General features: G+C 38.7%; 2 protein-coding genes across 3 annotated transcripts; both read left to right on the top strand.

The window, feature by feature from the left end:
- Positions 1-2,023: 2,023 nt before the first annotated feature.
- Positions 2,024-8,097, top strand: LOC117934096 (ATP synthase subunit O, mitochondrial-like). Of its 2 annotated transcripts, XM_034855711.1 has the most exons (5): positions 2,024-2,327; positions 4,003-4,053; positions 7,339-7,424; positions 7,525-7,667; positions 7,747-8,097. In XM_034855711.1, the coding sequence occupies exons 1-4, from the start codon at positions 2,196-2,198 to the stop codon at positions 7,640-7,642; spliced, it is 387 nt and encodes a 128-aa protein (XP_034711602.1). In that variant the 5' UTR covers positions 2,024-2,195; the 3' UTR covers positions 7,643-7,667; positions 7,747-8,097. The 2 variants fall into 2 exon arrangements, with proteins under 2 accessions (XP_034711602.1, XP_034711601.1); XM_034855710.1 differs by having other exon boundaries at positions 7,525-8,097.
- Positions 8,098-9,070: 973 nt separating this feature from the next.
- LOC117933776 (protein BOLA4, chloroplastic/mitochondrial) lies at positions 9,071-25,313 on the top strand. The gene is made up of 3 exons (XM_034855306.1): positions 9,071-9,351; positions 10,769-10,836; positions 24,770-25,313. The coding sequence occupies exons 1-3, from the start codon at positions 9,088-9,090 to the stop codon at positions 24,921-24,923; spliced, it is 486 nt and encodes a 161-aa protein (XP_034711197.1). The 5' UTR covers positions 9,071-9,087; the 3' UTR covers positions 24,924-25,313.
- The last annotated feature ends 2,145 nt before the right edge of the window (positions 25,314-27,458 follow it).

Raw genomic sequence — 27,458 nt, 5'->3', positions numbered from 1 at the left:
GAAATTACCAAGAAAATAAAATAAAAAAACTTGAAGAAAATGATATTCATAATTTTTTTTCCTTTTATTTCTTTTCTATTTTGTTTTTTCGTATTCCTAGAATCAAACATCTCCAACAAGAAAAAAGATCATAAGTGGAAAAAACATATATTAAATATACTATAAAGAAAAGCTTAAGGATAATTATTGGAAAAAGATTGAAATTTTTAAAAAGAAAACATAAAGTAAAATAGAATGAAATGGAAGCAATTAATACCTATTTTCCACGGTATATTATTCCATCTAACAATATTATATGAAAAACAATTCATGATTAGATTCATTTACATCTCTCGAGGTTAGTGTAAATTCACTAAACCACTATTGGTTTCGAAGTTCATTCATTAATACCCTATATATATATATATATATATATATGTATTTCAAGTATAAATTTTATATTTTAGAAAATAAGGTTCCATTTTTGGAGAATTTTTAAATATTTTATTTCAAATATTTTTACTTAAAATCCTCTAAAAAAGATAAATCTTATAATTTTTTGTTATGATGCTAAGCAACAAAATTTGAAACCAATAGCCAGTAAGCATACTTACTTACGTCAAAACTCAAGGTGTCTCAATGAAATTGACTTTTATTTTTTTGTTTATTTTTATAAATTTATGAACCTTCACTTCGATCTTTGCCACTCTCACTTGTGGGCGATGTAGGGACCATCCCTAAGCGTACATGTAGTAAACCATCCTGGCCTCACGTGGCACGTCCTACCCTTTGTCTGGATCCCTGACCATATTTTGTGGGCAATCATTACTCATTTCACCAAAAGCATACTCAACAGGACATTCTCAGGTCTTTTCAAACGACCAGCTACGTCCTACCCTGTGCCTCCTGGAGAGTGAAAAGACAAGTGGGACGACAAGTCATCCCCCAACAATCTCTGTCAACCACATATAGGATAATGATTATTCTGCTACCCTTTGAGTACCATCATGATTGCGAAAGTCAAAGAGCCTCCCCATCTTCAAAGTGACAGGGCTCCGGACACTATAAAAGGCCCCCGATGACCTAGTCAAAAGGGGAGGTAAACATTCCTTAGAAACGCTTAAGAATACCAAGATGTTGGACCGTCAAACTAACAAAAGTTTCGGAGGGTGTGTCCGAACCACCTGTCCGGACATCTTTTGCATGAGAATGGAAAGAATCATCGTTCTTAGTTGAGGGGGCGAGAATTTCAGGGAGCTACAGTGTCTTTAGGTCTTCCCCGCATCAACAGGCGATAACCTGGTCTTCTAAAGTATACGATTTCTTGGTTATTAAACTCATAAATTCCTTTCGATTAGGAAACGATCAAAGATGCTATTAACTTCAAGTTATCTCAATATTTATAGCTTAAGCCCGCATTCTTAAACCTTTTTGCTACGTGAAATTTAAGTAAGATCCCATTGGTTCTATCTTCAATGAAATATTCCCTTACCTTTGATGAAGTGATAAAAAAAGATCATCAAATAGAGCTCTTACTCAAACCATCCCATATGCTAATATTTTTTTATATTTATCTCTTACACTTATTTATTTTAATTTAACACACCCTTTACTAAGGATTATTAAGTTTATAATTTCATTATTTTTATATTATATTTACTTATTCAACCGTTAATTTTAATTTGAAGTTTTTAATAGTGTATTGCATCAACTTAAAATTTTCATAACATAAAAACCTTTTAAATTGTCCAATAATAATTACTTCTATTAGTATAATTATTTTTCTAATTAAAAATTAATTATTAAATATGAGCTTTTATCCGATTTTCCATCTTTTTATGCCATTGTTACTTTTTTTTTTTTTTTTTTTTTTATCAGATGAGAAATTGAACCAGCTAAATAATTTTGAATTTTTTAATTCAAAATTTACTAAATAATATTAAGAACAGCAACTTATATATATATATATAAATGGTAATAAATTTGAATCACGTGCGCGCGTTAAAAACGTACTCTCTTTGCCTTCCAACGCGTTCCGTCGATCGTCATTAAGCATCGATCGCTCTGGTTTTGATCGTGGTTTTTTATTTTGTTTGTTGGTTGAATTGTGAAGTCTTGGTATTAGGTTTTTGGTTTGGGTTGTTTTGATTTGCTGGAATTGTGAAGGCGGGAAGTTCTTAGCCTCATTCGTAGAGAGCAAAGGAAGTGCAAACGAAATGGCGTTGTGCGGGCGCTTCAGATCTTCGAGCCTCCCTCTTCTCCAGAAGCTTCTGAAATCCGGTTCGATCTCCGCTCATGGATCGCCCGTTCAACGGTCGCTACTCTGCCCTGCTCTCAATTCTTCCGAGGTACTAAAAGGGGAAAACAAGAGAAAGTAAAAAGCATTTTTTCATTTGTTTTCACTTCGTTGCTGCTTAAAGCGATCGAATTCTTCTGTTTTCTTTTGTTTTCTCTGGCTTGAGTTTTTCTCCTCTCTGAGCTTTTAGCTGTTTTTTTTTTTTTCTTTTTTGTGCGTAGTTTTTCCTTAAATATTATGCTGTAGTCAGATAAATTGTTTTTCGTCTTTAATATGTTTGGTTGCCCAGAAAAACTTAGGAACGCAGAAGAAAATAGAATTTTGAATCTCAAAATGCTGGGGCTAAGGACATGAAACCTCTACCCGCCAAAGAGGGGAATGCAAAAGTCATTTCTGTGATTTTTATAATTAGTTTTTTATTTAATTGAAAACTAATGGTCCTGGAAATGTATTTGCAAAGCACATTTTTTTGAAAATTGTCTTCTGGGAATATCAAAACATTTTCCATGTAGATTTCTGTTTCCACAATTTTCTGTTATAGCAGAGAAAAACCAAACAGAAACTACCCACTGTAACGTCATGTTTGGTTCATGGGAATAGGGATGAGAATGAAATTTTTTTATCCATTCCTATTTCTTCTTGAATGGGAATGAATTTGATGATTCCAATTTTTGTATTTGGATGCATATATGAATATAAGGTTGGAATGAATATTTGTTCCCTTTTAATGTTAAGTAATGGAATGAGAATGAAAAAAAGAAATAAATTGACAATAATCAATAAATATTATTTAAAATAATTTTTTTTTTATTTAAAGAAGAAACATCTTTGAGAGCTTTTTCTACTAAATAATAAAAACCTATTTGGGCTTCTAATTTAAAAATAAAGTTATTTTTAAAAATTAATATTATTGTTTGGTTGTTTTTCTTAAAATACAATTTTTAAAAACAAAGTAATAAGTTTAATAATTTTTAAAAATAATATTAGCAATTATTAAATAAATTATTATTATTTATTTTTAACAAAATAAATCAATTATACTTTTATGAGAAGTTAATATCCTATTTATAAAAATATATATAATTTATGATTTTACCATAATATTATTAAAAATTACTATTTTTAATTCATTTGTAATTAAAAAATTGTTTTTTGAATTAAATTTATTTTATGTTATATAAATTGAATTTACAATTTATTTTTTACAAAATCAAAATAAAAAATTATTTTTAAAACCAACTTATCCAAAAAAGTATTCAATCTTTTGATTTTTGGAATGCATTTCTAAAAATAACTTATACTAGGAAATCAAAATACCTCCTCCTACCAATTCTACTGATAGATTGAAAATCTACTTTTAAGTGAGATTTTATTGGTTCTATTTTCATTATCACTTAAATTATCCGAATATGAGAATGGATGAGAAAAGGAATTAAATACTCGTTCCACTCCTCCTCATTACCAAACATGGCATAAAAGTTTTCTGCTTTTTGTGTTATGTAGCATATTTTCAAAGGCTGTGCAGTAACCATTTATTCCAACTAATAGGTTGAGTAGGATATGATCTTCTGACATGCCATGTGCAATTTTTTTTGTTAAAAGCATCCCTGGTGTGATTATTTTGTGGAATAATATTCAAAGACCTTTTACGAATCATATATCTACTTTTCTGTTTATTCGCTTCATTTCTTTGTCCTGTCTGATTTTTATCCACGTTATTCATACAGTTCTCAAGGAATCATGCCACTGCATCAGGAGCAAAGGAACGGAAAATTGAGGTAACTTTTTCCATTGGGAGAAACTTGACTTAAAAGCTTTGATACAGAACTATTGGGCAGTGTCTTGATTTGAAAATTTGAGTTGTACCATCAAAATCCCATTGGTGGAACCGCCATTTTCAAGATGGTTGGGAGGACTTGTGTGCCAAACTGCTCTTTTTGGGTCACTAAAACATTTTGAATCAGTATGTGTCGTTATGCATGCCTATCAGTATATGTAGGAAGTTAATTCATTGGCAATTGTTTAAAAACAGGTTTGAGGGGACCCGGTCAACCCAAATGGGTGGTAGTGATTTAGAAGGGATTGGAAACTTTTTGGACTCCATTTGGATCTTCAAAAGTTTGAGAACAAAGGTAGGCAAGAGATAAGTAAAGGCAATAAAAAAAGGAAGGAAAAAGGAAAGAAAATAAAAAGGCACTTACAAATCTGAACAAAACAACTTTTCTTGACCCTGTCTCCACTGTTTTTGTTTCTTAAATAGAGAATGAAGAGTCCAAAAATGTGTATGTTTTCAAATAATTTTCATCATGTTTCATGTTTGCTAGCATAACTAAATAACAGAAATTGGAATTCACTTCTATCTTCTTTTTATTTCTTTAAGTAATCGCCTAGATCCAAACAAAGATTTGAAGTCACAGATGGGATGTTCTACAGTGTTTTTAACTTTTTTTCCTCTTTCTCCTTTTCCTGGGCGCATGAAAGGTTTAATTTGTTGAATTGTTACCATCAGTTTACTGTGCACTGTCTCTGTTACGTATAGGAGGAGTTATTTATTTATTTATTTAAAAATTTCAGATTGTATCAGCTATTCAATATTTGAATTGCAACATACATGCTGGAAACTTACTCTTTTAGGGAAGCATGCTTGGAGACTAATTCATTGACACTTTTGGACTTCACACAACTTTTTCCAACTTCGTGCTTCTAAAATTTTAAACTCTCCAACAATCTGAATTGTGTTAACAGGTTTTTAGCTTATTGGATGCTTGTTTCTTTGACAATCATCATTAAGACTAGTTAGCTAATCATTCTGAATTTAGCCATGAACCAATGAGCCATTAAGCCCATGATCTGAAAACCGATTCAGGTCAATATCTACTATGCAACACATGTTTTTTCAAGAGTGATCCCTCTTTATCTGCTGAATCCTGGTCATGGATGCTACTGTCCTAGCTTCTCCCTTTTTTTGAATCATGCATATTTTACTTTTGTCTTGAACTTTTTGCACTCCACATTTGATAATAGTGACTAGGATTTTGAACTAACAATTTTGAATTGCATAAAGGCTAGTAGGTGTCAAGGACTTGGTACATGGTTACAACATTCTAACTCTTGTATCAAATGTTTATAACATTTGATGGAGTGGATAATGCAGAGAATTTTCCTTCTTTTACAAGCCCTTGATGGAAGTTTTCCATCTGAAAATGGAGATGGATCAGAATTTTCTGCCTTGCAAACTTGTGATGGATATTTAAATGTCAAATTGAAGGGTGCTTCTGGCAGTTAAGAGAGATTTAGTGCTGTGAAAGTAGTTTTGGAAATTGAGAAATATATGTTTAAATGTCAAGTTGATCAATTTATCTACTACCTCTGGATCATGTGGACTAATTGTTAAGGTCTTGCTCTTCATAAAATTGTGGCTCAAGGCCTCTCTATTTGATTTTGATAGATAAGTCTTTTGCTTGGAGGGAACTATTTGAGGTGAGCAAACTAGAGCTTGTGAAGGAAAATGTTGAAGACCCAAGCGTAGTGTTTGGTATACTGATCAAGGCTGCAGATGGACTGTAGAAAGCAGTGCAACAATCCAGGTAGCTAAAGTAGGTATGGAGCCTCTTTGTACTTGGATATGTAGGAAGGAGATTTTTAGGAGACATGTATTGCTTGTCTCCACCAGAGTATGGCCAAATTCTCGTTTTGATGCTTTGAAAATTCTCATCAAAATTTTGAGTTCCAGGATTTTTGTTAGAAATAGATGATCAAAATCATTCTTGATTAGCAATCCAGAAAAATCACTGTTTTGATCGGAGGAACCTTGTTCATGAAATAAATTAGGAGAGGCGGCCTTCATGCATGGTGGTAGTCAAAGATATTTAGCATTTTGAGCCTATTCATTGAAAAGCTATATCATTAAGTTTATATGGGATGCAACCCATTTTGAGTAGAGAAGTCCATGTGTGAAGAAGGATTAATTTTTACCTCCCCATCCCTCACCTTGGTACTCAAAGTTTATGGGTGGTATGGGGGTGGGCAAGGGTGGGAGGCAGACCAGGGTGCTTGACATCCTGGTAGGAAAGTTAGAGACAACTTTGTATACTTTGTATCTGAAGTACTTATGAATGACTTGCAGATTCCAGTTTCCCCTTTTGTAATGTCTTTATGCTTCGAATGTTGCTTTGTGGCACAGGGCATGAGTATCTATATCTCTTCCATCCTCTTTTGCAGGTTGTCTAGCTTAAAGATGTAGAGATCGTTGCAATCATCAACAATCAAACCTTACAATGTATCTCGGTTCTCATTTGTTTTAATCTTGTTCTGTTCCTTCTCAATGAAATTTCAGGTACCTTTGCCTTTGTTTGGGGGCTCTGGAAACAATGCCTCTGCTTTGTACATCTCTGCAGTAAAAGCTAATGCACTGGACATTGTTGAGTCTGAGATTGTCTGATGCGCCTATCTGTTAAATATGTTGTATCCGAGGCGTTCCAGCAAAGAAAAAGAACAAATTCCTTGGCCTCACATTGGGCTTTCATACCTACAAACTTCAATTTGGCCTAAACAAATTTAATACCTAAACGACTAGACTCCTACAATAGTCACTTGTGCTCTAGACCATGTGATCCCAAACCAACAATTGTTAGAAGATTTAGGTCAAATTTTGCCAGCTTGAATAATAACCTGAGAGAGGAAACTGTTTCCTACTAAATTGTTGGATAGTGCTCCTTGATTGATGGATACTGTTATTGACATATGACACTGGTATGCATGCCAGGTTTCTGGTTTGAAAAATAAAAGTCTTTGACATTATATTTATAAAAAATTGTTAGATTCATATGCCATAGTTCTTTTTACTCAAGTTAGATGCCCTAGGAAAAAAAAATAAAAATTGAAGTGGATTCAGTATTTTCTTTCTCCAAATTCTTGTGTGCCCTGCTTGCAAATATAATCCTTGGACTTTAAAAAAAAATGAAACAAAATGTGTTGTATCTGATAAATTCTTCCTGGTTGACGGATTTTGTCAAAGGCTGTTTTCTGCTCTTTCTAATTTGTTCCCTCTTTTCTGGTACCAGCCCCTTCCCCCACAAGAGGAGAAAGAACTGAAGGAGACACTGCAGGATATAATCGGCCATGGGAAGAAGGTGAAGCTTGAGCAGAGGTATGTAGTGTATCGCCCTTAACTTATTCCGTTGGAAAAAAAGGCTTATTGGTATAATGTAAGCAATTCTAATTCTCCCATGTATAATATCATATGCCAGATTGATCCCAGTATTCTTGGTGGAATTCGATCAGAAGATGTTTGATATGTCCATAAAGACCAGAGCAAGAGAGATGGAGAGGTTCCTGCGTGACCCCATCAATTTTGATAGCCTCTAAATAGAAGTCCTTTCTCCCCTTTCAGGTTTAACTTGTTCCATCAGTTCCCATGGATGCTCTTTAAGAAAGGAAAAATAAATTTCTATGGTTCTTTTTTGGCTTAGGTTGCCATCTATGTGTTGACAAATAAAAGCAACCTTATACGCGCATTTGTTGGGGACAAACCTTGATGAGATAAACCGCTCCTTTTCACATTCAAGGTCATCAATTTGTTCAAGTATTGTTCTCAAAAGTGCAGACGAACATTTGAGTAAAGGTTGTAGTAACTAATAGCCATTTGGCTAATTTGTTTATGTTCATTGTTCATTTGAGTCAGGTGTGCTGGAGGTGGTGGGTCGTGAACAACTTCGGAGGTTAGGAAATTCCCCAACTTTTCTAGATTAAAAGTCCGTTTGATAGTAATTTTAGAAAAATTCAATTATCTTTCTAATAAATTTTTTATCAAAGCATTGTTTTTCGAGTACCACAAAGACTAATAGTATGTTTGATAGTTAGTATAGGAAGTGTTTATACCATTTGTAATACTTGAAATTTTTATCTTTCAAATGTTAAAGGAGTTAAAAAATATTTCTTAAAATCACTGTCAAACACATTTGGGTTGGGCAGTGATTTTACAAAGTTTTTCTAACATTTCTAATACTTGAAAAATAAAAAGTTTTAAGTATAAGAAAATGTAAAAACACTTTTTAAAATTATTGTCAAACTCGTTTTAAAAGTATTTCCTAAAATCATTATTAAACAACCTTTAAAAGCAAAGGTAAGACCGTATTTGATGACATTTTAAAAAATACTTCTTAGTATGTTTAAATTTAAAAATAAAATATTCTCCTTAAAATTTATTGTTTAATTTTTGCGAGTTTTTAATTGTTTTTAAAATATTAAAAAAAAAAACTTGAAAACATGTTAAATTTGATCAAAAAAATCATCCTGTTTTTAAGACAATTTTTTAAAACAATTCAAAATTTGTTATACATATTTTTGAATTAGAAAACAATTTTTTGTTTTCTTGAATCCAATAATAGATTCCAAATAGGTTAGAGTGTGTTATAAATTAAATTTTGTCTTAATAAAAATTTGCTACATTTATTTATTTATAAATTATATTTACCTTTTAATATAATTAATTTTTAAAAAACAAAAAATTAAAATATAATTAAAAAAAATCAAATAGACATGATAATGTGTAAGCACACACGGTGTATGGACAAGCAAAGGGGAGGAGAATAAAAAAGCAACACCCCACAGGTTAGAAAGCTCAGCCAATCAATATCCAGACGGGTTGACCCGTCTTGAACCCGTCCTATATAGCCCGCACTTGGTTTGTAGTTTGTACCCATCGGGATACCCGGTCTGGCCGGTCCGGTCCGATCCAATGAAGTCGTGGCCCAAATTGCATTTATTTTATTATTTATAAATAAGAGTTGCAGTGGAGAAATTATCCGAAAATGGCGAAGACGCTAGCGATTCGTCCCTACCTGCACTCAATCTCTCGAGTCAGACTCTTTCGCGGCCCTCTCCCCATTTTCCAATCCTCCAACCTCTCTTTTCTCCCTCAGCATCGTCTCGGCGATGGTTTCCAGAAGAGGCAGCGGCTTCAAATTCGAGATCCTAAATTCATGATGGTGGTGCAGAGATTCACTACTCGAGCCACTCATGTAAACGATCCTGGCTCAATCGACTCCCCTCTAATGCAGTCCATGGAGAATAAGGTAACAGTTTTTTTTTCTTTCTATTTGTGGTTGGTTTTGTGTGGAAAGTTTACGTTATGTTTAATGCGTAAGGGTTGTCTTGGATGTTGCTCTGGTCTCACTTGGGATGCTGAGTTAGCCTGATATGGGAAATTAAAGGAAAGAAAATAGAGGGGAGAAAGTGGAAGGAAAGACAGTGAAGAAAATGGTACATTGGTTTGAAACTAAATGAATTTGGAGCAAATTTATTTGGGGCTGGTTTGGATGTAGAAAGTTTGTGACAATGTAGGAGGGAAATAATATACAAGGAAAGAAGAAAATATAGGTTTAAATGCTTCTCCGAATCGGGAAATGTTAAATATATTTGCCTGATCCCTCTATACCGCCTTTTTTATTTTCAAATAAAAGGTTTGTTACACCATCCCAAACTCTAACTCTGAATCCCCTTTCTCTTAAGAGAAAATGGAGGAGAATGAGAGTTTACAATTAGGGTTTTGGGTGGATGTATGGTCAAGAAGGAGAAGAGGGCATTTTTGCCCTTGCACGTAACCTTTTATTTGAAAAAAAAAAAAGAAGGAAAATAGGTTGGTGTAGAGAGAGATTAGGCTACTGTATCTAATGTTTCCCCTCCAAATTTTACTGATAGTTTTAATAGCTTCCCCCCTTATTTCTTTCTAATTTTCTCATAATTTCAAAATATTTAAATTTATAAATAATTTTCATTATTTTTATTTTCCTCGGTGTTTTTCTGGATGGTAAACCAAAGATCCTAGATTCCTTCCTTTTTGTGATCCAAACATAGGAATTTCTTATTTTCTTTCTTAAAAATGAAAGAACTTGAAAATGATGATGATAATAATAAAAGCACATGAATTCTAGTAGCTTTCATTATTTAGACTAGGAAATGAGTAGATTTTTTGTTCCTAGCTTTTGCATAGACCAGCATAAATCCTGCTCAAGGTTGCTTTTGCTTAAAAAGTTATAAATACGGTTGATAGGTTGACAGGTTGACTGATATCTGCTCTCTTGTGCCTCGGCCTTTTTCCTTAGTGTTTGTATTGCTACAGTCAGTCATAGGATAAAATCAAGCTTAATAAAGTAGTTTGATCCTTTGTGCTGATACATTTTTATTGCTTAATCATCACGTTTTCAACCAAATTATCCAAGGATTCTAGCAGCATACCGCTCTATTATCAAATTTTTGAGAGGTTTCCATGAAAATGAACCTTTCTTTAATAAGTTTTTTCTGAGTTTGTTGTCTGCATTTGTGCAATTATTTTACTTTGTGCCATCACTTTTTATTTTCTTTATTTTTTATTTTTTGTCTTCAAGTTGATTCTTATTGTCTGCTGTTGTTGATATAAGGGTTCCCATGTTCTTTCTACCAGATGTGATTTCCGGTCCTTATTTACAATATCTCTAAAATGTGCTTCAACAGATTAAGGAACATCTAAATGCAGAATCAGTCTCTGTAAAAGATGCTTATGGGGATGGCCGACATGTCAGGTAAAGTTGTATTCTCATCAGTACTATGTTAAATGACAAGTGAAGTAAATGGGTTCTGATTACTGAAGTGCCCTTTTTAGGCTAGTTTTTATCTTTCCCCCTCCTTTGGTGTTTGGTGCTCCATTGCTTAATTGTTAACCAAAAAATTGTGTATTGGGATGGTGATTCCTAGTAAGTGCTTGTTTATGTCACTGTGACTTCTCTGAAGTAGTGCTTAGTAAAGGAAAGTATAAAGAAAGGCAAAATACCCTACAAACCTGGACTTGGACTCCAAATAATTGGGATAAGGCATGCTAATAGGCTACAATAGCAACAAGTCGCCATAAAGAAAGGGGAAGAATGGTGAGAGATGATTTGAGGGCTTAATTCATGATGAAGTGGGATAAGGTATGTTGATTTAAATTTTGAATTTGTTTGTGTATCTATTAATGCTACAAATGGTGATTAGTCATGTTGTATTAAGATAAGAATACTTTTAAAATTTGCCCAACCTAAACCTGGTAGTCTATAATTGTTGAAATTTGGCATTCAAAGTTAGGGTTTTTTAATTTAGGAAAGTATTTTAGGAATAAAGAAGGAGAGATCATTTAGGATGATTCAGTTTCCTAATTTTAGGAGAGAATCAAGCTAGATTGATTTTTTCTTATTCAGTCAGTTGTGTATATATATGTGTATGGTGTGTACCTAAAGGATCAATAAAGGAATTCAGAAATTCTTCATGGTATCAGAGCCAGTTTTCTGAAACCCTAATCCCTTCTGGCCACCTCGTATTCAGGCCATCATTCATTCCGGCCAAATCTCTCTGGCCATCTCTCAATCCGACCATCTCTCATTCCGGTCATCAGTCCCTGTTCTCAGAGCCAAGGGAGAAAAGGCTTTCCGGTCGGTAATCGTCGTCAGAAAAACATTCACCGCCGGCGAACTTTTCCGGCGAACTTTCCGGCGAACTTTTCCGGCGAACTTTTTTTCACACCGCAAGGAGCGTCTGGAGGAGATCTACAACTTTTCCAAAAACACCGGAGCCAGAAAACCATCCACGCGCCGCCCACGCGCGTTTTTCCGGCCGGCGACTGCATCTCACGCGCCGGCGCGTGAGGGCGCGTGAGCCACTTTCCGGCGACGCGCTTCCTACTCCAAGCTCGCCTGACGCCGACCAGCCACCCCACGTACCTGTTTCTGCCATCCAAGCCCTGCACGTGCCTCTTTTGGGGTCTTTTTGCCTCCGCGAGCCCTCCGATCAGCTTTTTCGACGTCCTCCGACTATTTTTCCTCAACTCCAATCCCTGCACGTGCCTTGGGAAGTGTTCTTCTACCTTTCCGGTCCATGACGAAATACGGAATGGCATCATCACAAGTATCCAGCGTCACGTCACCAGAATTAGGAGGCAGATCTGAAATTCCAAACCTTGGTGGTAGTGATTCCTCTCCTATTCTCATCACAGGACACAAATTAAATGGCCATAACTACTTACAGTGGTCACAATCTGTGTTGCTGTTCATTTGCGGTAAAGGAAAGGATGAGTACCTCACTGGAGAAGCAGTCATGCCAGAAACTACAGAACCGGGTTTCAGGAAGTGGAAGATTGAAAACAGCATGATCATGTCATGGCTTATCAATTCCATGAATAATGACATAGGTGAAAATTTCTTGCTGTTTAGGACTGCAAAGGACATATGGGATGCAGCCAAAGAAACTTACTCAAGTTCTGAAAATATTTCAGAACTTTTTCAGGTTGAATCAGCCCTACATGACTTCCGCCAAGGAGAGCAGACAGTTACTCAGTATTACAACACACTCACAAGGTATTGGCAGCACCTTGACTTATTCGAGACTCACTCATGGAAATGTCCTGATGATGCAGCAACATACAGGAAAATTGTGGAACAAAAGAGACTGTTCAAGTTTTTCCTAGGACTAAACAGGGAATTGGATGATGTTAGAGGCCGAATCATGGGCATTAAACCCCTGCCAAGTCTCAGGGAGGCTTTTTCAGAGGTTAGGCGTGAAGAAAGTAGAAAGAAAGTGATGATGGGATCCAAAGAGCAACCTGCCCCAACATTGGATGCCTCTGCCCTTGCGACTCGGTCATTTAATAGTAGTGGTGGAGATCGTCAGAAACGGGATAGGCCTTGGTGTGATTATTGTAAGAAACCAGGCCATTATAAGGAGACTTGCTGGAAGCTTCATGGCAAACCAGCTGATTGGAAACCAAAGCCACGGTCTGACAGAGATGGCAGAGCACACGTGGCTGCCAACTCTGAGAGCACCTCTGTTCCCGAGCCGAGTCCATTCAACAAAGAGCAGATGGAGATGCTACAGAAACTATTAAGCCAGGTTGGCAGTGGCAGTACTACCGGTTTTCAAAGTCAAAAATTGCCGGGACAGGTTCTATAAAACTTACTAAAGACTTGTATCTTGACTCTGTTCTCCATGTTCCAAACTTGGATTGTAATCTTTTGTCCATTAGCAAATTGGCCCGTGATCTCCAATGTGTTACTAAATTTTATCCAAACTTGTGTGTTTTTCAGGACTTGAAATCGGGGAAGATGATTGGCAGTGCTGAACTGTGTTCCGGGCTCTACCTCCTCTCATGTGGTCAATTCTCAAACCAAGTTTCTCAAGCAAGTTGCGTACAGTCTCAGAGTATGTTAGAGTCTTTCAATTCTGTGTCAAATTCTAAGGTCAATAAAGATAGTGAGATTATAATGTTACACTATCGCCTTGGTCATCCTAGCTTTGTTTACCTTGCAAAATTGTTTCCCAAATTATTTATCAATAAAAATCCAGCATCTTATCACTGTGAAATTTGTCAGTTTGCAAAGCATACTCGAACAGTCTATCCTCAAATCCCATACAAACCTTGGACTGTTTTCTCTCTAGTACATAGTGATGTGTGGGGTCCCTCCCGGATAAAAAATATTTCTGGCACTCGATGGTTTGTGACATTCGTTGATGATCATACACGGGTAACATGGGTTTTCCTTATGAAAGAAAAGTCAGAGGTCGGGCACATTTTTCAAACCTTCCATCTTATGGTTCAAAATCAATTCAATTCCAAAATTCAAGTCCTCAAGTCAGATAATGCAAATGAATACTTTACTAGTAGTCTCAGTACTTATCTTCAAAATCACGGCATTATCCACATAAGTTCTTGCGTTGACACCCCACAACAAAATGGGGTGGCTGAACGCAAGAATAAACATCTCTTGGAGGTTGCCCGGTGCCTTATGTTTTCCTCTAATGTTCCAAACTATTTCTGGGGGGAAACTATTCTCACAGCTACTTATTTGATTAACCGTATGCCATCCAGAGTGCTTACCTTTCAATCCCCACGTCAACTTTTCTTAAAACAATTTCCTCACACCCGTGTAGCCTCTTCTGATTTACCACTCAAAGTATTTGGTTGCACGGCATTCATTCATGTGTATCCTCAAAATCGTAGCAAATTTGCTCCTCGAGCGAATAAGTGCATTTTCCTAGGGTATTCTCCAACCCAAAAAGGGTACAAATGCTATTCTCCAACCAACAAAAGATTTTACACCACCATGGACGTCTCTTTCTTTGAACATGTATTCTTCTATCCCAAATCTCATGTTCAGGGGGAGAGCATGAATGAACATCAAGTTTGGGAGTCTCTTCTTGAGGGTGTACCTTCTTTTCACTCAGAGTCACCAAATGAGTCTCTTCTTGAGGGTGTACCTTCTTTTCACTCAGAGTCACCAAATCCTTTTCAATTCGCGCCCACTGAGTTGTCCACACCCATACCGTCATCAGTCCAGCCATCTCCTATGACCATCCAGTCTCCCATGCCTATTCAACCTATAGCCCCACAACTTGCTAATGAGAACTTACAAGTTTACATCAGGAGGAGGAAAAGACAGGAATTAGAGCACGGATCACAGTCAACATGTGGCCAATATATTGACTCCAATTCAAGTCTTCCTGAAGAGAACATAGGTGAGGATAGGGCTGGAGAGGTGTTAATTCCCAGCATTGATGATTCTACTCTGCCGATTGCATTGAGGAAGGGTGTTAGGAGATGTACAGATCACCCAATTGGGAATTATGTTACATATGAAGGGCTATCACCATCTTACAGAGCATTTGCTACTTCTCTTGATGATACTCAGGTTCCCAACACAATACAAGAGGCATTAAAAATTTCAGAATGGAAGAAGGCAGTACAAGATGAGATTGATGCACTTGAGAAGAATGGGACGTGGACTATCACAGATTTGCCGGTTGGGAAGAGGCCCGTGGGGTGCAAGTGGATTTTCACCATAAAATACAAAGCAGATGGATCAGTCGAGAGATTCAAGGCTCGTTTGGTAGCTAGAGGGTTTACGCAATCCTATGGGATAGACTATCAGGAGACTTTTGCTCCTGTTGCAAAACTGAACACTATCAGGATTCTTCTCTCATTGGCTGTCAATCAAGATTGGTGCTTGCAACAACTGGACATAAAAAATGCGTTTCTAAATGGTGACCTAGAAGAGGAAGTCTACATGGAAATACCACCTGGTTTCGAAGGAAGTATGGCAAAGAATCAGGTTTGCAAACTCCAAAAATCCTTGTACGGCCTTAAACAATCTCCCCGAGCCTGGTTTGATAGATTCACAAAAGCAGTCCTGAAGCTGGGCTACAAACAAGGTCAGGCTGATCATACTCTATTTGTCAAGAAGTCTCATGCCGGGAAAATGGCCATATTGATAGTCTATGTTGATGATATTATTCTATCTGGGAATGATATGGAGGAATTACAGAATTTGAAGAAGTATTTGTCAGAGGAGTTTGAAGTTAAAGACCTTGGAAATTTGAAATATTTCCTTGGTATGGAAGTGGCTAGATCAAGGAAGGGAATTGTAGTCTCTCAAAGAAAATACATACTCGATCTTCTTAAGGAGACCGGTATGCTTGGATGCAAACCAATTGATATTCCTATGGATAGTCAGAAGAAACTTGGTATCGAGAAAGAAAGTACACCGGTAGATAGGGGGAGATATCAGCGGCTCGTCGGGCGCTTGATTTATCTCTCACACACTCGGCCAGATATTGGCTTTGCAGTGAGTGCTGTAAGTCAATTCATGCACAGCCCCACTGAGGAACACATGGAAGCAGTCTACAGGATTCTTAGATATTTAAAAATGACACCAGGGAAAGGTCTATTCTTCAGAAAGACAGAGAACCGTGACACTGAAGTATACTCAGATGCGGATTGGGCAGGAAACATCATTGACAGGCGGTCCACTTCTGGATATTGTTCTTTTGTTTGGGGAAATCTTGTTACCTGGAGGAGTAAGAAGCAATCAGTTGTAGCCAGAAGTAGTGCAGAAGCTGAGTACAGAGCTCTTGCACAGGGAATCTGTGAAGGGATTTGGATAAAAAGGGTTCTTAGTGAACTGGGGCAAACGAGTTCATCTCCAATTCTGATGATGTGTGATAATCAGGCAGCTATAAGCATAGCAAAGAACCCCGTGCATCATGACAGGACCAAGCACGTTGAGATTGACAGACACTTCATCACAGAGAAGGTGACTAGTGAGACGGTTAGATTGAACTATGTTCCTACCAAGCACCAAACCGCAGACATCCTCACCAAAGCTTTACCTAGGCCTAACTTTGAAGACTTAATTTGCAAGCTGGGATTATATGATATATATTCTCCAGCTTGAGGGGGAGTGTTGAAATTTGGCATTCAAAGTTAGGGTTTTTTAATTTAGGAAAGTATTTTAGGAATAAAGAAGGAGAGATCATTTAGGATGATTCAGTTTCCTAATTTTAGGAGAGAATCAAGCTAGATTGATTTTTTCTTATTCAGTCAGTTGTGTATATATATGTGTATGGTGTGTACCTAAAGGATCAATAAAGGAATTCAGAAATTCTTCAATAATCATGTCGAGACTCTTCAACATGAATTATCCATTTATTAAATAGTTAGCACAACACCATCCATGTTAGTAAAATTGGGATAGATTACATGTTGAACCACATGGGCCATTAACTTGCTTGAGTTGACAAGTATAAGCAAAATGGAGCATTCAAATTCTACTGTCATTGGGTCTTTTAAGTATGATCCAGAAAAGAAGGTTCACCAGACCAGAATTGTCTGGTTTTTTCTAAAGTCAAGATGATCTAAGTTTGTCTTTCTATCTACTCTTGGTCCATTCAAATGCTGCTGTAATTGGGTTTTTTTTTAAGTACTTAAAAAACACATGACTGTCAAATATGTTAACTCCTATATTGCAATTATCTTAAAAAATCAATGAGTCTTGATAAATATGAATATGAATATGGCACAATAAAAACTTGAGTATTTGAACTATCAGCAAAATAAATAAATTATTTTTTACCTTTATTAACATGGCATCACTATATTATAATTATTTGAAAAATTAGTGAGGCTTAATAAATATGAATATGAGATACTTATAAAAAATAAATAAATATAAATATGAGATACAGTTACTGATGAAAAGTATGACTGGAGTATTTGAATATGAATAGATGTTCTGTTTGTTTATAAAAAAGAAAGACTGTAATCACAGACTACTATTTGAGATATCAACAATGAATAATTCATATTTTACCTTTACAACATCCATGCATTAAGTGGAATAATTATCACATTAATGGGATTGTGGTAAAGGGTTGAACCTGGAACCTCCTACAAACCCTCCCCAACCCTTTACCACTTGAGCCAAGCCTCATGAGCATGCCTACACTTTGCTTTTTGTTATCACCTAAAGGTAGCATTTTAGACATTTCCCAAACTAATAATGTACTTCTAAAATGAATAGAATTTGCTGCAGTTGATAGGTGTGCAAGGGACACTATTTCTTACCATACTTTTTCACCTCTATCAGACCTGTATTTTCTCCAATCAGTAATTATTGTACCATTGATGTATCTTTAATTCAATATGGATGGATGTATCCCACCCTTTCTGATAAGAACCTGATCTACAATCAACCTACAGTTGTTTGCACAAGTGTTTTTTTTTTTGATAAGTAAGCACAGAATATATTGATAAGAGGCCAAAAAGCCACACGTATACAGGGGGTATACAAATTAGCTAAGCCTCACCACCAAAAAACAACAAAAAACCCACCATCCCTTAATTGGAGGCTATCCACTCCAACGAGCCTATAAGAGACATCGACCTCTCTCCACTATACATTCTCGCCCAACACCATAAATTACAGACAAAAGAATTTTTGAGTTTCTGAATATCTATCATCCCTCCCCTAAAAGCAAGCCTATTTCTTTCCTTCCAAAGGGTCCAAAAAATGTACAACGGTATAGACTTCCATATCTTTTTCCTTTTTTTCCCTACAAAAGGGCCCCTCCAGCTTAACAAGACCTCCTTTACAGTTTCTGGAAAGACCCACTGAACACCAACCAAAGCACATATCATATCCCATAGGACTTTTGCCACTATACAATGTATGAGGATGTGATTTACAGTCTCCTCTTCGCAACCACACAAGAAGCACCGATTAGGGAGGTGCCACCCTCTTTTCTGAAGCCTATCAAGCGTAAGCACCTTACCCCAAGTAGCCTCCCAAGCAAAAAACAGAATTTTTGTTGGGACTTTATCCACCCAAATGTTGTTCTTCGGGAAATTATTAGCCACGGTATTTACCACCAAGTTGTATGCTTCTTTTACTTTAAACTGTCCGTTTCTCCCCCCTTTCCAAAAAACAGCATCCTCTTCTAAAGTAGGCTTGAACCCCCTCAAAAAATGGAGCATATTACCTACCATTTCCAGCTCCCAATCATTGAAACCCCTCACAAATCTTAAATCCCAATCACCATGGCCCACATTCTGATCCCACAATTCTTCTACTGTGCCATTCCTATTAGCAGCCATCTCATAAAGGTGAGGAAACCTTTGGGACAGCACTGTACAACCGCACCAAGAGTCATTCCAAAAGCTGATTTTGGAACCATTCCCCATATTAAACGCCATGTTTTCCCAACACCAATCTTTTTCCTTCATAATTTCCTTCCAAACCCCTACTCCAAACGCCCCATTAGCCTTTTTGGTCACCCAACCAAGACCCTCTTGCCCGTATTTCGCCAAAAGCACTTGCTTCCACAGATTTTCCTTTTCACAAGCAAACCTCCAAATCCATTTTCCCAACAAAGCCTTGTTTAGCGGGGTTAGCTTCCTTAGACCAAGCCCCCCCTTTTCCTTCTCCGTACACACAACCTCCCACTTAACAAGGTGCACTTTCCTTTCCAAGTTTCCTCCTCCCCAAAGAAAATCCCTTTGCACTTTTTCAAGCCTTCTCGCAACCGACTTTGGCATACGGAAAAGAGACATTTGATACAATGGTATACTAGCCATTGTGCTCTTAATAAGAATGAGTCTCCCGCCTTTGGAGATATATTGACGCTTCCAATGCGCAAGTCTTCTTCTCATCTTCTCTTCCACCCCATCCCACACGGCAACGCTCTTGTTAGGAGCCCCCAAAGGCAACCCTAGATACACCGAAGGCAAAGAGCCCACCTTGCAGCCCAATTCCGCAGCCATCTCCTCCATCTCTTCCACCTCTCCAACCGGGAATATTTCACTTTTATCCAGATTTATCCTTAATCCTGAGGCGGCTTCAAACCAAAATAGAATCCAACCCAAATAAGTTAGGAACTCCTTCTTGGCTTCACAAAAAACTATAGTATCATCCGCAAAAAGTAGATGGGAAACATGCACAGGCTGCCCTCCTCCTCCTTGGATCCTACATCCCGACAAAAACCCCCCTTCAACAGCCCTCCTAATCAGATTGCTCAACACCTCCATCCCCATCACAAAAAGGTAAGGGGAGAGGGGATCTCCTTGCCTCAACCCCTTAGAACTAGGAAAGAACCCAGCCGACACACCATTCACCAACACCGAAAACTTGGCTGTGGATATGCAACTCCACATCCAACCCATCCACTTTGGACCGAACCCCATCTTTCTCATGACTTTCATCAAAAATTGCCAATTTAAACTGTCGTAGGCTTTCTCTATGTCCAGCTTACAGATAAGACCTCTCTCTCCCCTTTTTTGCCATGCATCAATTACTTCATTTGCAATTAAGGAGGCATCAAGGATCTGCCTCCCCATTACAAAAGCATTCTGATCAGTTGATACCACTCTCCCTATCACTTTTTTGAGTCTATTGGCTAACACCTTGGCCAAGAGTTTGTACAGCCCCCCCAAGAGACTGATTGGCCTAAAATCCACAAGATCCTCTGCCCCCCCCTTCTTGGGAATCAGAACCAGAAACGAATTGTTAATGCTCTTGATGAAGGCCCCTTGCTCATAGAACTCTTTGAAAAATTCCAGCACCTCCTCTTTAACCAGGCCCCAGCATCTTTGCCAAAAAGCCATAGTAAAGCCGTCCGGTCCCGGGGCTTTGTCCCCATTCATCTCCAACAGGGCACTATGGATTTCCACCTCTGAGAAGGGGTACTCCAAGTTCTCTGCCTCTTGCTGATTTAGATGCTCTAACTGTAGCATTTCAATATCCGCCTTCCAATCTGAGTTTTCCATAAGTAAATGTTGGAAAGCATTAACAACCCCTTCTCTCACATCCTTCTCCTCAGTCATCCATACCCCATTTATCTTAATTCTGTCCATATGATTGAATCTACGATGGGCAGCCACCATGCGATGGAAGTAGCCTGTATTTTTGTCCCCTTCCCTTAGCCATAACTCTCTGGAATGCTGCCTCCAGTGAGTTTCCTCCAATGAGACCCACTTAGCAAAACTGTCCTTTGCTTCCTTTTTTGATATTGTTTCCTCCTCTGATAGTCTTCTCTCACATTCCACCTTGTCCCAATGATCCACTAATTGAAGGGCAGCAGCTTTATTATCTTCCAATCTCCCAAACACTTCCCTATTCCACACTTTAAGCTTTTGCTTCACTGCTTTCATTTTTGTAGCCAGCCTATAACTGGCACTGCCTCTCACCTCCACTCCCTGCCACCAGCTATGGATTAACTCTTGAAACCCTTCAACATTAAGCCACATGTTCTCGAATCTGAACGGAGAAGGCCCTCTTCTCACAGTTCCACCCTCCAGCACCACCGGAAAATGGTCCGAAACAGGCCTAGACAACCTTTTTTGAGTCATGCTGCTGAATTGATCTAGCCAACTAGAAGAAACCAAGAATCTATCCAACCTGGCCCAATACAGATTATTAGGCCCCCCACTCCACGTATAATCTCCTCCTTGCATCGGGAGATCGATCAGCCCTAGCTCATCTATAACCTGAGCAAATTTCCTCATTGCTGCAGAAATTCTCCCTTGTCTATTCCTCTCATTTTGAGAAAGAATAACGTTAAAGTCCCCCCCTACACACCAGGGTTCTTCCCATAATCCTCTAATTGCCCCTAACTCATCCCACATACAGTCCCTTTCATTTTTGGTAAACGGACCATACACCCCCGTGAACACCCAGACAACTCCATCTTCCACCTTCCTAAAACGACAAGAGATAGAGAATTGTCCCTCCTCCCACTCCAACATCTCCAGCAGCCTTTTATCCCAACAGACCAGAATGCCTCCTGCCGAACCACACGCATCCAATGCCCTCCAATCCAAGAATCTCCCCACTCCTATACTTCTAACCACCCACTCAGTCATCAATTGAATTTTCGTTTCCTGTAAACAGAATAAATCTACTTTCTGACTTTTCACAACGGCTTTAATTAATTTCCTTTTAGAGCTATCATTAGCTCCCCTCACATTCCAACACATAACTTTAAGCTTCATTTACTTCTACAATTTGACACCCTCTGTCCTGTGAAGGACTACTCTGCTTGCTCCCTCCCTCATAATTTATTGAGCATTCCAGCCTTTTCAACTCCCTTTCAAATTTTGTCTTCTCTAAAACACCTCTACTGTATATCTTTTCTCTTCTTTTTCTAATTTTTGCCAGGAAATTCAAGATCTCCTTCTCCAGCCCTTCTGTCGAGAAGCCCAAAAACTGGCTAAATTTGGCCAGATTGCAATCCTCCCATCCATTCTCCCTTTCCTCTCTAGCTTCTTGAGTCACAGCCAACTGTGATCCTCTCTCCCACTCCTTGTCGTTATTATTCACAATGTTGACTTCGATCAAATCCCAGCTCCCACCTCCATTATCAACAGATTTACACCTACTCAGCGGGGTATCATTTTGAATCTCCTCACAAGCAACCCCAGAATGATCGTAAAACTCCCCCTCCGGAGCCCGATCAAAAGGAAGAGAGGAAAAAGAAGAATACCCCGAGGCCCTAACCCCCCTTTGAATCTGAATAGACCCATACCTCGATTCCTCTTCAATTAAAGCCCGATCAGTCATTGAATGATACGGTGCCATTTGTTGCTTCCCTCCGTCTTCCATCTCCCTTACTTTGACAAAATCATCTTCTCTATTTCTTCCCTCACTGTACTCGTCCCGCGCCCATAGAGAAGCCCTCTCTAACTTACCATTTCTGCTCTCAGGCTGGGACGGGCTTAAATACTCCCCCACCAGACCATTATTTCCATCCATATCTGGGTTTGCATCAGCCCACCAACCTGGCTTAGAATAGGATGGCCCAATCCCAGGCCCATCCTTCTCAATCACCACCCCTTTTAGCTTTAGCCCTTTTAGATGGCTCACTATCATTTTTTCCCCTCCTTGGGCCTTAGGAATAGCGGACCCTCATCAGGCCCAGCCCCATCAGACGCCACCCCATGCCGATTTGGAAGAGGGCTGGACCCATTGGACTCCTTCCTGCCCACAGACGGGCCTGACTGAAGAAGCCCATCCTCCTGACCCAGATCCGCAGGAGACGGGGCTCCAGACCCTGCTCTGGCCCGCTTGCCAGTCCTATCCCCACCCACTCCTCTGACTTGCCCATCAATCGCGTCAGCAGGCAGCAGCAGCGTCTCGGGCCTTGCACTGTCCAACTCACCAACGCGCGGGGTAGCGCGTGCCGCAGCTTCACCCCTGACCTCCTCGCTGTGTTTTCCTTTCATACGGCTGCCCGGCATCACCTTCCTCATCTCCGGCCTCACTTCCCACCAGAGAATAAGGGAATAACACACCTCCTCCACCACTATATCTAATCTGCTCGGCAAGCTTCCATTCCTTCTCTTGACACGGATGCGAGCCCATTCCAGTTCCGCCATCTTCTCCGTCTTGGAATCCATGGCTACGAAACCTCCACACTCGTCCCCCACTTTCCGCAAGATGGACGGAACCCATAATGAAACTGGAAGCCCTAGGATCTTTACCCATACTTCCTTCCTGCTCCCACCTTCATCCTCACATCCACACCTAGGACTCCATCGTTCCAGCCCTAACTGGACACCTCCCACCCGCCTGCTTCCAGAGGATAGAACACGATCGGCTTCCCCCTCAAACTGGAACTCCAAGAGAATCCTGCCCTTTTCCATCCTTGCCAGCCCTAGCTTGCCCTGCAACCCCCAGGACCTCGCCATCACCCATCCTAGTCTCTCCATGTCCATTCCATTCTCTGAGTTAGAATTCCAGCTACCTACAAGGCAATGTTCCAGTTTACGCAGATTCCCCCTGATCTCTTCTTCTCTGACTTCCACTCTTATCACTTCCCCCTCCCTGCCATTCGCCCCCTTTACCATATCTGCAAACGACTGCCCCATACTTGCTTTCAACATGCCCCTTTCCTCCTGCTTGTTCTCCTTTTTGCCATTGCTTCCTACCACCTTCTTTAACATCTCCGCCATGAGGTTCCACCCCCCTCTCTCGCCTCTCCCTTTTGGAATAAAGATATTGAAACTTCTCTTTTCCTGTTCAACCACCCCTAATTTAATGAAAGCCCCTGCTTTGTTCTCATCCCGCACCATGGAATAGGCTCTCCCATTCTCCCTCCAACCTCTTTCCCATTTTCCTTTATCCTCTGCCTTAATACACTGGTTCAGGCTGTCCAGTAGTATTTCTACACTCAACAGCCCCAAACGAACCCATGAAGAAACCCCTCCCTTGCTTTCCTCAATAACGATTTGGGTTTTGCCCTGTTTCTCCTCCACCCCGATCTCGAAAATCTTTGACTCCACCCCAAAACTCCCCTCTTTCCTTCTTCTCCTTCTTCGCTTTCCTTCGCGAAAACCTCCCTCATCGCCCTCGCTCTCTCGCTCGCTCTCTCGCTCCATCCTTCCAGAAAAAACCTATTATCATATACAAGTACAATTACACGTTGTTTGCACAAGTGTTATGAAGAAGTAAAAGGAAATTGAGTGTGATGATGATCATATCATCATTAATTTACACTTTTGGGTTGAATGTTGATTAAGCATAGATTTGGGATTTTACCTCGTGAGCTTATGATGGAGTTCTAGGCAAATGGCAAGGAGTCCTGCTGATGCAAGTTTAATCATGTTTAAAATGTCTCAAAAGCTCTTGCAAATTTGCTGCTGCAATAATACAGCATGCTATGAATTCCTATAGGCCATTCTTTTTTTCTTTTTGTTCTTTAGAAATTTGATTTCAGAAGTGGGATTTAAACCAGCACAACATTGTGAAGTCTGCACAGGCTGATTTTTCAAATATTTTAGGCAGCCATAGACTGGAGGTGGCATCCAGGCTAGATTTTTTAAAGCTTAAATTGAGATTAGTAGGTGGTGATATACTGTAAGTGGCATTACTAGCTACCACTGTTGTAGTGACATAACTAGTAGCCAAGATATCAAATATGCAGAAAAAAGGTTGTCTCATATGTTATCTTCATGTAGGATGCTTCAGATCCACCTGCCTTTATGATCTGAAGCATGTGCTTAATTCACTCTGTACCTGCATCACTCTGTTCTTTTGTCTTTTCATTACAATAGAAGATCTTATTGGTTGTCTCATAGCATTCATGCCTTTAAGATTTTTGTTACTTATCCATGTTTGGTACTTATAGTTACTAAAATTGAGTTCACTGCAATGAAATTTGCAGCATTGATGTTATCTCATCAGCTTTTGAGGGACAATCTGCTGTCAATAGGCAGAGGATGGTGTACAAAGCCATATGGGAGGAACTTCAGAGCACTGTGCATGCAGTTGACCAGATGAGTACCAGAACCCCCACCGAAGCAGCAGCAGAGAAGTGATGGGGCGTTGCTTGAAAGCATGAGAATTAGAACCCACACTCCCTCTAATGAATTTCAAATGCATGAGAACTAGAACCTCTAATGAATTCCTTTCTAGGTCTCAAGAAAATAAACCTATTTTGCATGCTAAATTTTTTCTTCTCTTTCTTTTTCTACTTCTTTTTCCTACTAGCTCTCTTCCTTCCTTTGTGTACTTCATTTATCTGATTTGCAACTGGCAAAAGTCATTCAATATTATATACCAGCCTACTTGAAGGAGCATGACCACCAATGGGTATCTTTCTTTTTTTTGTTCTTTTCCTATTAATATGTTTTGTTTTATTATGGTGCATTATATGGCTGTTGCAGAGATGCTTCACATAATGGTATGATATATAAATATTTCCGAAACCGTATGTGTATTCATAAGAAGCATTTAGTGAGCTTTCTCAATTATATAGAAGTAATAAGGAAGAAAATAAGAGCAGGTGCAGTTGTTTCAAAAATGCTATTCTTGTGAAATATTTTGCAGATACATTAGGTGCTATGGGTTTAGTTTTGTGCAAAATCAAGGCATTTTTTTATGAGAATCTGCTTGCAAATCTATTCAAGAAGGTATTCATGATGAGTAGCATCTTCTGATTACTTTAGCTGGTTGAGATATTAGCTGTGCATTATGGATTATTGTTTACTACTATTTGGATGACTTTGGTTGCTTTGATCAGTACTTTTCTTGTTCTTACTCTTCAAATGTAGCAGCGAGAAAATGAAAGGTAGAATCAAAATTTCAAATCTTAGTGATAGTGTGCCTCATGAGAAAGCTTAAACTTTCAATGATTATGTGTAGTACAATCATCTGGAAGTCAAAGTGAGTTCTCTTGCAATTTAATAATATAGAATATACCTCTGCTGTTCATATTTGTAATATTGTACCTATATAAACATGCTGTTCTGCACTGGAATATGGATTTCATGAACCCTTTTTTTGTTTTTTGTTTTGTTTCTTTTCTTCTTTTTGGGTTGAAAAATCTGTTTTGGCTATGGAATTCTGGTTCAATTTGGGTTATGAAACATCCTATCTGTTTACCTTGTTCTTTTGTAGGCTCCATAAGTAAAAGAAAAAACCAGGGGAGGAAACAACTAGAGGGAAAAAGTGGGGAAAACAAAGAAGGAAACGTATTATTGATCTTGTGGCCCCTGTGGTATGGCTTAGAAGTAGAGTCCTCTGGCAATGAACCAGAGTCCCAAGTTCAAGCCTCTCTAGCATTCAAGTGGTGTAGGATAGTAGGGTGAACCACCCATATGACCTGTATTTGCTTCCCTGGAGTGCATGGCGCCAAAACAATGAACAAGTAACCTGTAATATGGTGTGAAGGCCTTTAATTGAAGTTAAAACACAACTCATCTGTTTCCTCCTCTTTCATCATTGATCCTATAAGCTTATGGTTCCTACTTAGTAAGAATAGTTGTTGAATTTGTAAAATAGGATACTTCATGTTGTGTTAGGACTTATCTGTTTGTTGTTTGTGAAAGTATCCACCTTTGATTAGGTGCATTTTGGTAGCAGAGGAAGAAGTGCCAAGTAGAGACCAATAGTAATGCTACTTTATCCAGGGAGAGCAAGAGCACTGACGGAGGAAAATTCATAACAACCATATGATTAGCAACTAGGGTAACTAAAAACTGGTTTTTGGTGTCTCTGTTGAGAGTGATCACTGATCAGTCTTTCTCACTGGCTGCAGCAGTGGCAGAAGTGGGAGGACCTTCATTTTTGAAAACTTCATTGTGCCGCTTTGATGGGCCAGAAGGGGGGACTGGTTCACCTTTAGGAAAGAAACCAAACCTTGCAACCTTAGGACCATAGCTGCAGCCACCACTCGTGAGTTCTCTATTATCCTTCTTGTTGACGATGAAGTTTCTGTTAATGCCTGGGTGCAGGTGGAGCAGGAGGAGGAGAAAAGCAATGAGCTTGAAGTAGTATGGAGAAGGCATGGCTGAATGAGGGAATGGTTTTGAGGGAAGGAGGAGGATGAGAAAGAGAAGACAGGGGTTGAAAGGCAAAGGTGATGTGGAAAGTAAAATGTCCAAAGGGGTAGCAGTGTAACGGGCATCAGAGTGGAATTAATGCAGCTAGTGTTAGACAAATTAGAGAATTAATGAGGGGCTGAAACGGGTTCTAGATGAAAAGATGCTCCCTCTCCCTTTTCCTCACCTCTTTTTTCATTTCTTTTTGCCAGCTTTTTGTTAAATTTTAACATGAAATATCATGTTATGTGGATTGATTCAAGCTTTTGAGTGCATGACACAAAGCCTCTGATAACTACTAGTGCGAGCGGTCAGTCGATTATCATTACGTTGGTTAAGTTAAAAAGTCTAATCAGGTTATAGTTGATCATCATATATTTACATTTATAGGTTTCATTTGGGTTTTGAGGCTCTGGAGGGGGGTGGGTGGGGGTCAAGCTGCGAGTGAGAATGCAAACCTACTGGCTCTTAGACAGTTCTCAAAAATCAAATTTTTTTTTGAGAATTCATCTGAATTTTTAAAAGCTAATT

The sequence above is a fragment of the Vitis riparia genome, chromosome 16 (assembly GCF_004353265.1).
Source record: "Vitis riparia cultivar Riparia Gloire de Montpellier isolate 1030 chromosome 16, EGFV_Vit.rip_1.0, whole genome shotgun sequence".
Taxonomy (NCBI): Eukaryota; Viridiplantae; Streptophyta; class Magnoliopsida; order Vitales; family Vitaceae; genus Vitis; species Vitis riparia.
Note: the sequence above shows the minus strand (reverse complement) of the source record. Positions and strands in the feature narration are given on the sequence as shown.

Bases quoted from the DNA above. Each gene is read 5' to 3' on its own strand.
- LOC117934096 (XM_034855711.1), top strand. From the start codon at position 2,196: ATGGCGTTGTGCGGGCGCTTCAGATCTTCGAGCCTCCCTCTTCTCCAG. The intron at 2,328-4,002 runs GTACTAAAAGGG...TTATTCATACAG, and splicing joins CTGCTCTCAATTCTTCCGAG to TTCTCAAGGAATCATGCCAC. The intron at 4,054-7,338 runs GTAACTTTTTCC...TTCTGGTACCAG, and splicing joins CAAAGGAACGGAAAATTGAG to CCCCTTCCCCCACAAGAGGA.
- LOC117933776 (XM_034855306.1), top strand. From the start codon at position 9,088: ATGGCGAAGACGCTAGCGATTCGTCCCTACCTGCACTCAATCTCTCGA. The intron at 9,352-10,768 runs GTAACAGTTTTT...GTGCTTCAACAG, and splicing joins TGCAGTCCATGGAGAATAAG to ATTAAGGAACATCTAAATGC. The intron at 10,837-24,769 runs GTAAAGTTGTAT...TGAAATTTGCAG, and splicing joins GGGGATGGCCGACATGTCAG to CATTGATGTTATCTCATCAG.